The 17,149-nt window shown below is 32.1% G+C and overlaps 1 protein-coding gene across 1 annotated transcript in view; it reads right to left on the bottom strand.

The window, feature by feature from the left end:
- Nucleotides 1–10,230, bottom strand: part of LOC109821328 (cysteine synthase-like) — a 14,186-nt gene extending 3,956 nt beyond the window's left edge. The window contains exons 1-10 of the mRNA XM_020387518.1: nt 10,123–10,230; nt 5,594–5,653; nt 5,390–5,499; nt 5,246–5,303; nt 3,102–3,365; nt 2,874–3,011; nt 2,672–2,723; nt 928–1,007; nt 166–225; nt 5–31 (exon numbers count right to left, since the gene is read on the bottom strand). Of these exons, the coding sequence (XP_020243107.1) occupies nt 5–31; nt 166–225; nt 928–1,007; nt 2,672–2,723; nt 2,874–3,011; nt 3,102–3,365; nt 5,246–5,303; nt 5,390–5,499; nt 5,594–5,641 (837 nt within the window). The 5' untranslated portion in view covers nt 5,642–5,653; nt 10,123–10,230. The remainder of the gene's footprint in view (nt 1–4; nt 32–165; nt 226–927; nt 1,008–2,671; nt 2,724–2,873; nt 3,012–3,101; nt 3,366–5,245; nt 5,304–5,389; nt 5,500–5,593; nt 5,654–10,122) is intronic.

Below are 17,149 nucleotides of genomic sequence, written 5' to 3'. Positions count from 1 at the left end.
CTGCTGCAGCAGCTCCAGATGATATTCCAACCTTCAATAGATAATTGATGTTAAGAAATAGCAAAAATATAAACAGAAGATGGAATACCTAAATGACTGCTAAAGGGAAAAAATTGCCTAAATAATAAATAGCATAGGGCTCAACAAGGAAGAAAGTGAACTCACCAATAGACCCTCTTTCATGGCAAGAACTTTCGCCATTTCAATAGCTTCATCACTTGAAACCTGGCGAAATGGACCATGGAACAAAAATTGAGATGCTATATTAAAACTATGGTCCATAAAATGTCCATGCAAATGAAAAAGAAAATTATGTTTCTTTCTAAGTTGGAGGAAGAAACCTTTACATAGCAGTCAATTTGATAAAACAAATGTATAAACCAGCATTATTCACACCTTAAATTGTCATAGTTTATGTTACTTATTGATACATTAACCATTGTTACTCATATCTAGTACCTGCGACATGCATTGAATGTATGGAGGAGATTAACGATTGTAAACGTGTGCAGATTTGGCATTGCCAGCCTCTTCTGTGGTGGTAAAGGGAAGTTCTATAATCTTGATGTTTCAATCAGGATTCCCTACCTCCATGAAGTAGCTCGGTAAGTACGGTTATTCAACAGATAAATGATACTAAAAACTTAAAAGTATAACTTTTGGATACAACAACAGCCTTTATCCCAAACTTTTGAGGTCGGCTACATGAACCCTACTATTTTATAGACAAGTGTACTTAAGGTTAACAAATACGTTTATTTTTGGAGGTTGACCCAGAAGTTTCTATCTAAAACAGGGATTTTATAACAGTAGATAAGTATAATATTTTGGTCTATGATCCATTCTTTGTATCAAAATTTGCCCCATTTTTGTCTCAACAGTGTTAAAGAATGATAATAAATTCATAATGTCAAGATTTAGGATTACCTGCACGGCTTCATCAATGAGATCAACATCCAAAACCCCAGGAATAAAACCAGCTCCTATTCCTTGGATCTTATGTGGGCCTGCCATAATTAAAAAGTAGTCATTTTGTCTGACTTACTGACATGATAGTAATACTTGTTTAGAGAGAACCACATTCTTACAAGAAGCACCTCTACCTATGTTTACATGCAAAAATTTTGAATAAAATGAATGCCCTTGTGCTTATATTAGAACCACAGAAGAGAATGAACATGATAGACATATGAGAGGGTTGAGTAGCCAAAAAAGTAACTTAATGCATCACACAAAATACATTTCTTAATTTGTGATTAATATATGGACCAACATAAAGGAGGTACTATGTAGAAACAGAACTATCAAGAACAACAAATATACAAACATGCTGGAGGAATTGCACTACCAATGCAAAACAATATAATCCTGAGTTTACTATCAATCTTTATTGAGGAATACACTAAAAACTTGAGCAAATCACATAACCTGATATGTATTAAGAGTCATTTGCAATAAATAAATAAATAAATAAAATAAAATAAAAAGATGGTACTTGAAACAAAGTAGATTACTCCAAGGAAAAACTTTCCTAATCAAAGTAAAGAAGCTAAATATGATATGACACCTCACCTTAGTAAACAGTGGTTGTGTTATTCATTTCTAACATGAAGAGTATATTACTCCCAAGTATGTCCCACTTTAATTGCTTTACCATTTTACATTGTAAACAGCTTTTTTACATGAAACTTTCCTAGATACAAAACTATATATTAAATGTATGTATCCTCATGAAAATAAATAAAAAAAAATAAAAAAAAAATAAAGTAAAACATATCAGTGTTGGTTTCAAATTTAAGAATAATGCCATGTCAAAACAGCTATGTCATGTCAAACCACGATACACTTTTGCTCCAAAAATGAACTACAAAATCACAACCTACTAGCAATTTTATCAAATTCCGTAAGCTCGTTACAGCCGCCATAGAGACATCATATTTCAAGCTTGAACTACACAATACTAGAATACAAATTTGAAGATCACTTCATGGTTCTTGAGAGAACAAGATGCTTTAAGCACATACCGCCTCCTTTAGAAACATATGAAACAAGTGACCCAGAGAATAAAAAATGAAGCATGACAAAACTATGTTTTTTCCCTGAGAAAAGGTCTAACCCTTAGTTTATTGCAGTAAATAAAACTGATATTTACAAACATGCAAAGGGAGGAAGGGCTGAAATTCTGAGAATAAACTAGAACTATGAGCAAGGGCTTCTATGTAGCAGCCAGCACTCAATATCTTCTTCATTATGGCTCTCTGAGTTGGAAACATGCTAATTGCTCATTGCCTTCTTCCCAGATGAGTGAGCCGACAAGTTTGTAGACAACTATGAGATGAATAAAGTATCAACTACAAAATGAGACCAGAAACTTAACTAGACTTTCACATAAAATGCTTAGCTAAATAAAGCAACACTAGATGGACCGACCAGCCTTCACTAGTTGCCCATGAATATTATAATTCCAACTTTAGCAACATATAGGTTCAGTGAGCAAACCCTAAAGGCATCAGCCATATCACATACATTTGGACCCACTTTTTATCGATGGGATGTACAATGAATCATAGCATGATAAAATGAATACTTTGAGCAGAAGGTAATGTTAACTAGTGGTATATCCTTATTTAATTCTAAAAAAAAGAATAAGGGATCTCATAAAACAACTCACCTGGCTTTCCTCCCGATAGAACAGCACTTTCTGTCGGCTCCACGCCATAAAGCTCAAACCAAGGAAACAGATGACACAAAAATTTAGAACACAAATAACACATGATAAAGCTTAGTATAGACATGGCCCATCCTTTTGAAGGTCTGATGCTTAGAAAAGGAGTGAACTAATGATAATATTATATAGTCTTAATTGGACTAACCTTGACATCAGGATTTTTCTCTTTAAGATATTTCCCTGCTCCAGTTATCGTGCCCCCAGTTCCAATACCAGATACAAAGGCATCGATTTTCCCTCCAGTTGCGGTCCATATCTCAGGCCCAGTTGTCTTGTAATGAATCTATAAGCAGATAATGAATTTCATGTACATCATTGGATTCATTCAAGATTACAAAGAAAAGTACTTGAGAATAGTGGTTCAAAAAAATACCTTCGGATTGGCAGGGTTTTCAAATTGTTGAAGAACATATGAGTTGGGTGTCTTCGCAGCCAACTCCTCAGCCTTTTGAACGGCTCCTTTCATCCCCAAAACTGGATCAGTTAGGACCAACTCAGCACCAAAAGCTTTAAGAATTATCCTTCTCTCCATGCTCATGGATGCGGGCATTGTTAAGACGAGCTTATAGCCCTTTGCTGCTGCCATGAAAGCCAACCCTATGCCAGTATTACCACTGGTAGGCTCAATCAGGACGCTCTTTAAGAAGAATTGCCAAGTACAAAAAAGGAGGAAAATGTCAGCTAAATAAACCAATAAGGTTCTGATATTTACATATGCAGTAAATAACTTTCAATATATGAAGAATCGGTAAACCATCCAAAACTATGTTAAGAATTTGGTACAGATATGAAACCTAGTATGAAACAAGAAACCTTGAAGCTATAAATATAACTCGGTGATAATTTTGACTGGGGTTAGGGCCATAATAAGCAGGATGCCCGTCCTTCATCTCTCGCAACATGTAAAATTGAATTAAAATATCACTCGAGTGATCATCATTGTCAATTCAGTGAAAAGTGTCAACTCCAATTCCTAAGACATTCAAATTAGCTAACTCTAGGTTTTTCGGGTCCTTTCTTGGTGTTGTACATCAGATTCTTATCAGGTCATACTGGGAATACACAGTAAGTATCTCTGTCTAGCACGTAACCAATGCAAAGAAATGAGGAATAATTTGGCTAGGAATCGGATACTAAAAGAAAGTAAGAAAATGCACAAGAAACTGTAAAATCATTGAAGCATTTTCAAAATCTTAGAATCATCATCGTAGTTATAGAAGCCTTTTTGAATAAATTGGTATTAGCTATGGAGTACACATTCCATAGAAGATGACCACAATCTATGAGCAGACGCCGTCAACCTGACGTCCTGTCGATAAGGATTTCTGCCAATTTCCTAGAAGATATATTAGCAACAGAAATCCATGCGTATAACTTGATAGTCATATTGTTGATAGCCTGATAGGCTATGAGCCTATGATTCAAGAACAAGGATACCAGTTTCCTATTTAGAAATGGACATATATGTTGGATACAGCAACCTTTAGACTTTAGATACGAGGTTACAATTATACATATGTATGTCTTAATTATGTATATGTAGCTCATGTTACTGAATATTGGGTAATACGAATGATCTGCTTATGGAAGTGTATTCTCTCTATAGCCTAAAATGAACTGAGGAGTTAAATTGAAGCCCATTACAAATTCAGAAAACCTCAGAGTATACAATATATCGGAAAACCTCAGAGTATACAACATATCACAAGTTTGGAAATTTACACTCAGACTACGAATTATTAGAAAAACTGACAATTTAACAGTACCACACTGAAAATTGCTAAATGGTTCACTGAATCATTTGAAAAATGGCAATGAAAGCATTGTGATGAGTTGTTAAAATGAACTGCAGAACTGAGAAATTGCTGAAAGTGTTTCTTTGATGGCTTTTCAGCATTACAAGCTGTCATCAATCAATTGTAAGCCTCATTACATCCTCTTTTCTTTTCTTATTTTCTTTCTTTTTCTGGTTATTTTTTGGTGTTTCCTTTTTTTTTTTTTTGGGGGGGGGGGGGGGGGGGGGGGGGTCAAATCAGAAGTCTCTTAGGGGGTGTTTGTTTCACCAAATGTTTTGGCATTTGGTATGGATTACAAGTTTTGGGATCAAAAAATGAGTTTTTTTTTTTGTATTTTGGGATTTCATATATGGTGTTTGTTTTAAGAAGATTTTTAGACTATTGAATCCCAAAAGTGCAAAAAATGCCCAATTTTTAGAATTTGTCAAATCCTCTCAATTGGAGAGGATTTTGACAAATACCAATTTTGTCTTTTTGTGGGAGGTAACCTCACCAAGATAGCATATTCATCATATTACAAAATTTTGACATTTGGTAATGCTACAATTTGAGCTTAAAACAAACAAAATATTACAAATTGTAGTATTCCAAATCCCAAAATATTAATGAAACAAACAACATTTTAGAAATCCCAACCCATAACAAAACACCTATGAATTTCAAATCCCATCGTAAAATCCATATCCTAAAATTATAGGATTTAAAACAAACACCCCCTTACCTGCCCGGGAATAATAAGGCCTTTCTCCTCTGCATCAGTAATCATGCTATACCCAATCCTGCCAAGACAACTAACTTTGTCAACATAAAAACTACTATCGTGGACTGGAAAAGGAATACAATTTTTAAGAAAATAATAGCAGACCTGTCCTTAACGCTAGAGCAAGGCTCCATCATTTCAAGCTTGGCAGCAATACGAGCATGGCAACCACTCACGACATTGTTGAGATAAACCAAAGGAGTTCTACCGATCAACTGAGGGATTATAAATGGAAAATGTTTATAACCCTAAGGATAGGATCTGAAGAACTTAAACTCGCATTCACAAAAAAGAAAGAAGAGGTCATACTTCAGTGACATCCTTAGCAATGTTAGTCGTCGTAGAAACTTCACCCATTGATCAGACTATCTGCAAGAATCAAAGGGTTTCTTCAAATTCTAACTTCTGAATTTTAGTATCACATAGAAGTATAATCCAGCAGTTTCGTGTCAAAATGCATATATAAACTGTATCTTAATAGGAAGTTAATTGGAAATATCCATAGAACTTTTAAAAGGAGTAGAGGGTTACATATGAAATGAAACCAAAACTTTAATTCAACCAAATATATTCTCGTAAATTTCCATTTCACTGTCGTGGAAAGTGGAAAATGAAAAGAATTATTTAGATCATGAGAGAACCCCAATATTTCATAACCAGTTATATTTCAGTATACAATAATTAGTTACAAGAGTTCATGTGAGCTATAAAATAGATGTAAGGTGTAGTTATTTATATGCTAAATAAAGTTCCAAAGGTTTTACATACAGAGATTTCCCAATTTATTCTATGGTTATGATTGTTTATATTTTTACAAGAGATATTATGGTGATGATTATTTTCTGGAGAAAGAAAAACAAAATAAATATCAGAAAATCATATTTGATTAGGATGTCATTTACAATCTGATCCTTAACATTAAATTTTACTTAAAAAGGTGATGCATGTTGGTAATAATATCCAAAGCTCTTATCAATTGTTTGGCTGCCAGTCCATAAAATATTTCCATTTGCATCTTTCTTAAAAGAGGATAGGGTAAAGACTTAAAAATTACAAATAACCAAGATCGCACAAAATCATTTTAAAGAAAGAATCTTGATATAAATATATTTTCAAAATACAACTGTTCCAATCAGAAGTAAAATGGGGAACAAGCAATTACAAACAGCTTAGCAGTAGGAGAATGTGCAATTTCACATAAACCTACCCAAAGTATAAAAAGGATATTGAGAAGGGCAAGAACAAATAAATTTTCTATGCGCAACATAAACTTTGTTACAAGAGGAACTTTGATCAAAATAAAATGCTAGCCATATGTAAGAAGCAAAATGCGAAAAGCATAACAGATAATAAACCTCTGCTTATATCAATTCAATAAAAAACCAAATCCTCAACTCCATAAAGCTTATAAAGAATGTAAGAAACACCTGGCACTCTAGAAGAAATGCCGTCAAACTACAATATCTGTTATCACATATGAATCATTGTTTAAAAAAACCAGTAATAACCCTTTCTGTAACTTAACGGTATTCTCTTGTTAGGTAACACACCCATTTAACCCTAAAATTGTTTAACCCAGAAAAAACACGTTATATCGCGTTAAATGTGTTATGTTATTGCTTTACGTTATATAACCAGTTAACATGGGTTTTTTAAGGTTAGATCTCTAATTAGGATGCGTTGATGGATCTCCACCGTCCAAATCACTTAAACCCTACCCCTTTTAGTTCCATCATCCTATTCTCTTCTTGTGAATATGCAATCTCTTCACCTCCTTCAACCCAAACCCTAGCTCTTTACTCCTCTGAAACTCATCCGGCTATCGACAGCTTTTGTGACTCCGGTGAAGTAATTTTTTATTTTTCAGTTATATATCGGACATCTCAGTTGATATCCTTTTAAGTAAACAGTGATTCTGAAATTACCTTCTAAATTTTAATCTTTTATATTACCAATTTACCATAAATCATATCAAACTTGTCACTCCATTACTTTACCCTTCAACATAATTCTTTAAGTTCTGTTAGAAAATTATAGTACCGAGATTAATTAGTGGGTTAATTGTGTTGATTAGATAATTATTTTCATTTATTACTTGATTTTGATTAGCTTTTAGTTTTCAGTTTTCAGTTAATACTAGAGTTTATGAAATTAAGTTTGCATGTAATCTCTGTGTATGCAAAATTTCTAACTGGTGTTACATAATTATGTTTAGTTTGGTTGATGTAGTAAACTTGATCAGGAATTAGAATATTTTTTTGAAGTTAAGAACTTGAGAGTTGAAAGTGTTTAGACTTGTTTTTATTGCTTCAAACTTGACAATGTTAACGTGTTTGATCATTTGATGATGCTTTTTGGAATGGTTGTTAGTCATATATGACTAAGTTTTGTTAAGAAATTATAATACTATATTTTTTATATTTGATAACTATGATGTTATGTTCGAAAAGTTTGATGATTCTAAATATTAAAGTTATTATAAATTATTAGTATTTATAAAATATCTAAATAGTTAATAAACAATACAACCTATGTTATGTGTTACGTTTTTTTGTTTTTTTCCCCTTAACCCTTAACAGGAGGCCAAGCATTACATAACCCATTTTCGTTATTTTCAACATTGATATGAAGAAACCCCTGACTACATAGCCAAGTAATGGTCTTCAACTAATGTAGATTAGAAATGAAATGAGCCATTCTAATGCGAGGCATCCTAAAAAGTGTAATAGTTCCAACAACTTGATAACAATAGAGGCTCAAGCCTATATTGGTAATCCAACAGGTTTTTCTAACGTCAAACTGCAAGCTTCTAAATAAATGAAAGGGGTAATTTTTTAAGGGAATCACCCCTAACTTAGCTCTATTTCATGTTACCACCCTTAATTACTCAACTTTCAAAAAACCGCCCTTATTTACCATTCCGTTAACATAGAACTACCCATGTCCTTTTCCATCCAATTTTCAGTCCATAAAATTATAGCTTGACAATTTTAGCCTTATAATTGTTGAACTTTGGGTATCAAAGTTCGATACTCAAAATTATTTCCAATTTTAACCTTGCTATCCCAAAAAATTTCTTTGCCCAAAAATACCCTAAAGTCAACTTCATCGTTCACTTTGATACCACAAAGTTCTTTTTCGCCCAAAGAATACCGCAATGTTCAAATTTTAACTTTAATATCCTAAAGTTCAAAATTTTAACTTTAAGACCTCAAATTTCAACAAAATTTAACATTGATACCCTAAATTTCAACAGAATTTATCGAATTTAATTTTGATCCCCAAAGTTTAACAAAATCTAACTTTGATACACAAAGTTCAACAAACTAAACCTATGTATGGGTAAACCATCAAATTATAACTTTTTTGGATAGAAAATTGGATCAAAAAGAGCATGGTGCAAGTTAACAGTATGGTAGATGAGTGTGGTTTTCTAAAACTAGAGTACGGGTGGTAACATGAAATTGGGGTGGTTCCCTAAAAAAACCTAAATGAAAGTAGACTTTGCGCAAAAAGTAACTAAATTGACCAATAAAAACATTGATATAAACCCTTCTGTAGAAACATAACAAACATATCTTATCGAGGTTTGAACATACCATTTTCCTTTGAGGAATTTAATAAACCATGACTATGATGAGTACCAAATACTAACAGAAGCACAAGTTTCAACAAAAGATATACCAAATGGGAAAAATATTTACATAATTAGATTAAATCTTTGGAAAACACTGCAAAAAAAAATTCCACAAAGACATACCAAAAAGAAAGGTGAAAAGAACTGATCATATCAATTGCAAAAAAAAAAGGAAAAAAGAAGAAGAAGAAGAAGAAGACAACAAAAAGTACTAGAAAAAGGAATAGGGTTTCTCGACTGACTCATCTAATCCCTCCAAAACAAAAAAGTTTTCTGAACTATGACCTGCAAAAATGATCTGAAGAGTATTTCAAATTCAAAACCATTTTAACTCAAGAAAACATAATATGTGACAAGCTACAACTTCCGTTATCATATATGAAGAATCCCCACATATTGACATATAGCCAAGTAAAGAACTTATATTGATATTAGTTGGAAACAGTAGGGTACATCTCAATGAGAAATATTCTGTCAGGAAGAGAATAAAAGCTTCAACAGATCAAAACCCCCAAGGGCTAACTTTAGGTATCATGTAAAATTTTTATCAAGCAGGTTTTTCTAATAATGTTCTTTAATCCTTATTTTAATAAACGTCACCGGAATTAATCAAAATATACTTACCAAAATCCAATAATACATCCTAAAATTTCGGAATCAAGTCAAAGTCTAACCTCCCGTTTCAAATTATGTGCATACATAAAGCATATACATTAAACCAGTTAACAAAACTAGATAAACATTTTATTGGAAAATTTAAGCCCAAATTAATTTATTGAAATTGCTAAGTCTTCACATAACTATGGAATGCACAGCCCAGAATCTCTTGTAATTCCGCAAGGAAAACAATAATCATCAACAAGATTAAGCCTAAAGTAGAACATGTGACATCAAAGCACAGAGAAAACCCCTAGAAAAAAACAACCACCACCATTCATCCTTACCCCGGCCGAACTCCTATTTTTACCCCCAGTATCCCAAATTCTTCCATCTAAAGAATCAACAAAATCGACACTAATCTATACTAACAGACAGAAATAAAAAGGTACCCAGAACCCCAAATTCAATAATGCCAACATATATACGCAACACAGTTTATAATTTATAAAAGTAAATAAATGCAGAAACAAGGGAATCTAATAACCAAAAGCTCACCGGATAAAAGAAAGAGATTGAGGAGGAGGAGCAAAGAGAGACGTACCAAGATGATAAGGGATTTGGGCGACTATTATCAGAAGAAGCACTGCCGGCTGCCCTTTCGTTTCTTTTAGGGGCAAAAGAAAACTACACACAGAAATTAATAACCTTATTTGTTTATTTATTTATTTGTTTATTATTTAAATGGCGACTACTCTGAAGGTGAGCTCAGCGGGGTTGACTTAAAGAATAGCTTCTGCACTGTACAGAGAAATAAAATAGTTATTTATTTATTTATTGAGATTTGCTACAGAGATCCAAAATATAACACCAACGAGGAGAAGACATGTGAGGTGTCCCCCTCATATTGCATAATGAGCTGGTCATCATTAAACATTCCTATTGCATAATGAGTTGGTCATCATTTAATGATGACCAGCTCATTATGCAATATGAGGGGGGACACCTCAACTGTCTCCCCCTGTTGGTGCCATATTTTGGAGCCTTGGGGAATTTTTTCTTATTTATTTGTTTTGGGCTTGTTTGGTAAACTCACTGAGCCATGTCATTACTAAACCATATCGTGATTTATATTTAATTATGATTTAACCAACAGACATTGGCTTAATCATTATGTTATATAATTGTCTCTACTTAGATATAAACAAGGTTTAAGCATATTGTTATCATCAAGATTCACGAGGCCAACAACAGACATTTACTCCATATTCAAATGCGTTATTTTGGTACCTAAGTTGTGTCTTCGGTGACAAGTAGGTCCAAAAGTGGTTTTACCGGCAACAAAACACACAATGATATGTCTATACAACATACACACTATGATACCTCCCTACAGTTCATGATGGGAGCCCAACGTGAGATGGATCCTTCTTTGGGAAGACAACTAGTGTATGCTGACTATATATTACACAAGACCACCATAATCTACGGGAGGCACTCATCCATCTACTTCGTAGGGTGTTGACAGCGGTGACAAATAGGATGAGGAGATTCAGGGAGATGACGATCATGCTGAGTAGAAGACCATAGGATTTGCATCAAATTCAGTTGAAGCTCACATTTCCTTTTTCCTTTTCTAAAATTTTTAGACTTGTATATTCTTTTGAGATGCATGAGATACTTGGCCTATACTAACTTTTTATCCGCACTTAAGATGTGGATGCTTAGTTTAGTATTTTCTTATATTTCTATGCTTCTCATTCCTGTTGTGTATGTAGATTTTTAAAATATATTTTACCCTGAATCAATGCTCAGGCTAACTCTAAGAAGTGAACGCCCATGGGCTAAACACTTCATGTGGGCAATAGAACAAGCCCATGACAAAACCTACCCAAATAATAGCGAAGCCCGCCTAAGCCTCACGTGAAATTCGACTAAAAGACCCACGTGGGCCACGTCACCACACCCAAAGGAAGTGGGCTGCCCACATTCTGATAAAGTTCGCTAGAACGAACTTAGCCCAAAGCTGCTTATTGTGCTTCACCCAAAAACTGCTCAGCGAGCTTCGCCCAAAGCCACTCAGTGAGCTTCGCCCAAAGCCGCTCAACAAGCTTTGCCCAAAGCTGCTCAACGAGCTTCACTCAAAATCACTCAGCGAGCTACGCATTCAACTGTTATAGGTAAACCTCACCATTGACCATTTCAAAAGGTATTTTGATGGAAATGGTTCTCCCCATTATCTCCTAAATTAATAGCTACTAAACCCACATTTAATGGTCACTAACTCTCCCTCTTAGCCTATAAGAGGAGGGGAGATTGCTCATTTTTGGGCAACCTTGGATTTTGACAATTTCGGCATTTAGATTCACATTAGAGTAGTTCAGCATCTCAAAAAGGGCCTCTACAATCGCCAGCTAGTAGAAGATTTAATGCTTCAATCGAACCATCAATAGAGTACAAGATTAACGTTCCATCGGCACATGGAAAAAATCCATGTAGGCTATCTAAAAATTACTGTAGATAGCTGATCCCTGATAATCATATTTTATTACAATTTTATACCCTCATTATTTATTTTATATGAATAAATATGCCACTAATAATTGTTTTTATCTTCAAATACAGGTTAATGAAGAATAAATTCCAAAAATTTCATCTCTCATCAAAAGCCCTTGATTTAATGAAGAAATGAAGCAAAGAAGCTCATTGAAAAATTAATTGCCAAATTATCCAAAAGCCCAAGCTAAAAAGAAGAATTAAAGCTCAAAATACCAAAGGCCCAAGCCCAAAAACCAAACACAAGAAAAAGCTGCGGGCTGAAAAAGGAGAGAAGCAACCATCGATAAGCACATCAATGGGCACATCGATAAGCCTATCGATGCGCCTATCGATGCCCGCATTGATACGCTTATCGATGCCCTTATCGATAGCTACGACATTCTGTTACAGATCTAAGGCTGAAATTTGTTGGTTTTGAATAAGATTTGAATCTAAAGGCTCTTATTCACTGATGTTTACTATACATAGGGGTAGAGAGTAAGGGGTTAGCGGTGTAAAAAATTTTGTAACTCCATTTGGAGAGGAGGGTTACTCTTAATTGAGAAGACCTTCTAAATTTGTAACTTTTGTTACATTAATAAAAGAATTTTTCTCCACTTTAAATTTTTCTTTTCTCTTCTTTGTTGAATGATGAGGATGGAGATGAAGAGCAATTTGAAGGTTTACATTTCTTTTATTTTCCTCTTATGGAGATGAAGAGCAATTTGAAGGTTTACATTTCTTTTATTTTCCTCTTTTATTTCTTTTTAGTAATTTTTTTATTATTGCTTATTAGTTAGATTTATTTAGTAATTTTTTTATTATTGCTTATTAGTTAGATTTACATTCATGCTTGTAGTGTAGATTTATTTTTTATCTTTTTATTTCTTTTTGCACTTTAATTTGTAGAGTATATTTATTTTCATGCATTTAATTTTTATAATTTATTTTGTAGTTTAGATTTTAATTCTTTATAGTTAGATTTATTTTTTGTTCATAGTTTATATTTTTCTTTTCTTTTTCTTTTTATAATTAGTTCTTTTTTTCTTGCTTTTATTTCTTAAGATGTGAAATTAATTCTTGTAGGAATCTCAGAATTGTATGAAACTAGTCTAACTTTCTTTATATTGTATGAATTATTCTCTTTCATTTAAAAGGTTCATGTTTAGGATAATCAAGTAGAAAACTAATTGGTAGAAGAAGAATTTGATAATCTATACTTATATTAAATGATTTGATAGGTTATGTTTATGAATTCTAGAATTACTATCTTGTTGTTGTTCTATCATGAATTGTAATTTTGCTTAGATGATAATTTGATAGGCTATGCTTTCCTTAAATGGTTTGATAGTCTATGCTTAATAAATCTAAAGTGAAATATGATAAAAAAAGAATAGTTTGTATTTTGTAATTGAAATTAGCTAGTACGTGGATTCAATTCTAGATTTCTCATATCTTTAATTGAATCCTCCATCTTTTGTTTTCTTGTTTTTCTCTCTTTTTATTCTTGCTTTTTGTTTTATTCTTTGATTCTTACTTCTCTTCTCTAAAATTCAATTTATTGTTACTTGCATATATTCACAACAATCATTCTCACTCATCATAACTCTCATACTTATTCTTTAATCCTAATTTTTTCACGCACAAAACACGAGAACCACTTCTAATAATCTCTTAAAAAATCACCTTCCTCGTGGGATCGATAACTTTTTATACTATAACTTGATCAATTGTGCACTTGTAATTTTGGTACATAGTTATGCCGCATTAAGTTTTTGGCGCCGTTGCCGGGGAAGGTGCTAAAGTAGGATTTTATTATTTTCATTCTTTAACTTGTGTGTTTTTGTGAAAGAACTACTTGGAGATTAAAGATCAAGGATTGGAGATTAAGGAATTGAAGATTCGCTTGTGATAAGTCTTCTTCCTAATATTTTTAATTCCACACATTGAGTTAGTTTCTCATAATTAGAGACAAATAGGATTAAAAAAAAGAAATTTCATTTTTGTCAACCATAATAAAATTCACCCTCCACTTGAATAACTACTAACAAGATAATAAATTCAAATAATATTCTCCCTTCTCATTGTTTGATTGTTAACCCTAATTAAAAAAAATAAAAAAATTCTGTTTACCATCCTTGTTAGTCGATTTTAATTCCTAGGGTTGCATTTCATACAGTTAGCAGGAATTCACCAAAGTGATTTGAGCATCTTGGTTTGGCACACACTTGAAAATATTTTTAAGGGCAAAACCCCATAATCAAGATAATGTGGGAGATTTTATCACACTGTTCTTAGCCCAAAATCATTAATTCCTCACTACACAACCCTAGCCTAATAAAACTTATTAGACGTTGCCCATAAGGAATCAAGCTCAATAAGGAACAAAGAATCTTTAGGTGAACCGGTTTAAGTTTTCTTGGATTAGTTGGTGTCTAAGACAATGTTTAAGGGTTACGTAAAACGCTCTGCAAGGAACGAGGTACTTAATTGATCTCTGATTAACCTTTGTTCCTATCCTTACCTGGCTAACTAACCGAGTAAAACTTTTATCTTTTCACTTAAGGAATTTTTTGGTTAGGAGCTGGTCTAGCTGAGTTAGGCTTAACCCTAGAGTTAAATTGATTACAAAGTGATTATTATTTTTATTTGTTTTAGTTAGGTTTTTCCTTTTTCTTCTCATAAAAAAATATAACTCTTATTTTTCTAAAAAAAATATATAGGATTTGTTTTAGTTAGGTTTTTCCTAGTTTAAAAAAAACTAACTTTTATTCTTCTAAAAAAAATTGTTTAGTTAGGTTTTTCTTTTTTCTTCTCATTTAAAAAAACCATTTCTTTTTTCTCTTTTCTAAAAAAATATATAATAATAATAATAATAATAATAATAATAATAATAATAATAATAATAACAACTATAATTTTTTTCTTTTCTTATTTGATTTTTTCATCCTCATGCTAACAGTAATTGCAGATCTTTATCATCATTGTTCTTGGTCGACTGAACAATTGTAAGTTTTTCAAGTCTTATATGCTTTACTTTGTGCATCAGCAAATTTGCATTGAGGACAATGTAAAATTTAGGTGTGGGGGTGAGAATTAGTTATTTTTTTCCCTTTATTTCACCTTTTTAGTTGCATTTTTGTCATTTTTTTCTTTTTCTTTAAAAAAATTATAAAAATATTATCACTTGCCAATTAATAGAGTTAAGTAATAATTAATCTAATTGATAGATTTTAAAATTTTTCTAATTCCTAGTTAGTGATATACTCAAGTTCACCTTTTATGATAACTCCAAATAATTTTCTTAAAAAATGGTTTTTCAAGTAGTATTCTTTACTTAAGCCTTACCTTAGATTTTTAATTAAAAATAATAAAATTTTTGCATGCTTAATTTAGAGTTGAAAATTTTTTTTTCAAGTTATCTTGATTTACACATTTTTTTGGACTATATATACTTACACACACACACACACACAAAAACAAATAGTTAGCATGTTCTTTTCAAAACTTTTAAATTAAATCTCTAAGATTTGACTTGGTTCTGTATTGCTATAATGAAAAAGATTTTCTAAGAGATTTACATTGGAGTTATATATAAAAATGTTTTCTTAATTATTAACTAGCTTCAATTAGAATATCTAAATATATCAAAGAAAATTAGTTATTTACTGACTTCGTTAACTTGGCAAGTTGACCGAATTTTGTGGGTATATTCACTGCAAATCCTCACGAGACTACAACTCGTTCACTAGGGTAACTTAGGGCTTAAAGGCTTATTGTATGCGCTAAATACAACCGCGATTCCTGCGAAAGTGAGTTAACATTTTTTTTTATTTTCTTTGCTAGAGGACTAATAAAAGTTTAGGTGTGGGGGTATTTGATAATCATATTTTATTATAATTTTATATCCTCATTATCTATTTTATATGAATAAATATGCCACTAATAATTGTTTTTATCTTCAAATGCAGGTTAATGAAGAATAAATTCTAAAAATCCCATCTCTCATCAAAAGTCCTTGATTTAATGAAGAAATGAAGCAAAGAAGCCCATTGAAAAATTAATTGCCAAATTATCCAAAAACCCAAGCTAAAAAGAAGAATTAAAGCTCAAAATGTCAAAGGCCCAAGTCCAAAAGCCAAACACAAGAAGAAGCTGCGGGCTAAAAAAGGAGAGAAGCAACCATTGATAAGCACATCGATAAGCCTATCGATGCCCGCATCGATACGCTTATCGATGCCCTTATCGATAGCTACGACATTCTATTACAGATCTAAGGCTGAAATTTATTGGTTTTGGATAAGATTTAAATCCAAGGGCTCTCATCCACTGATATTTACTATAAATAAGGGTAGAGAGTAAGGGGCTAGGGGTGTGAAAAATTTTGTAACTCTATTTAGAGAGGAGGGTTACTCTTAATTGAGAAGACCTTCCAAATTAATAACTTTTGTTACAATTAATAAAAAAAAATTCTCCACTTTAAAATTTTCTTATCTCCTCTTTGTTGAATGACGAGGATGGAGATGAAGAGCAATTTGAAGGTTTGCATTTCTTTTATTTTCCTCTTTTATTTATTTTTAGTAATTTCTTTATTATTGCTTATTAGTTAGATTTACATTCATGCTTGTAGTTTTATTTATTTTTAGTAATTTCTTTATTATTGCTTATTAGTTAGATTTACATTCATGCTTGTAGTGTAGATTTATTTGTTAGATTTACATTCATGCTTGTAGTGTAGATTTATTTTCTTATCTTTTTATTTCTTTTTGTACTTTAATGTGTAGAGTAGATTTATTTTCATGCATTTAAATTTTTTAATTTATTTTGTAGTTTATATTTTAATTCTTTGTAGTTATATTTATTTTTTGTTCATATTTTAGATTTTTTTCTTTTTCTTTTTGTAACTAGTTCTTTTTCTTCTTGCTTTTATTTCTTAAGATGTGAAATTAATTCTTGTAGGAATCTTAGAATTGTATGAAACTAGTCTAATTTCATTTATATTGTATGAATTATTCTTTTTCATTTAAAATGTTCATGTTTAGGATAATTAAATAGAAAACTAATTGGTAGAAGAAGAATTTGATAATCTATAC

Source organism: Asparagus officinalis, chromosome 8, assembly GCF_001876935.1.
Source record: "Asparagus officinalis chromosome 8, Aspof.V1, whole genome shotgun sequence".
NCBI lineage: Eukaryota > Viridiplantae > Streptophyta > Magnoliopsida > Asparagales > Asparagaceae > Asparagus > Asparagus officinalis.
This window is presented reverse-complemented; position numbering and strand designations above follow the sequence as displayed.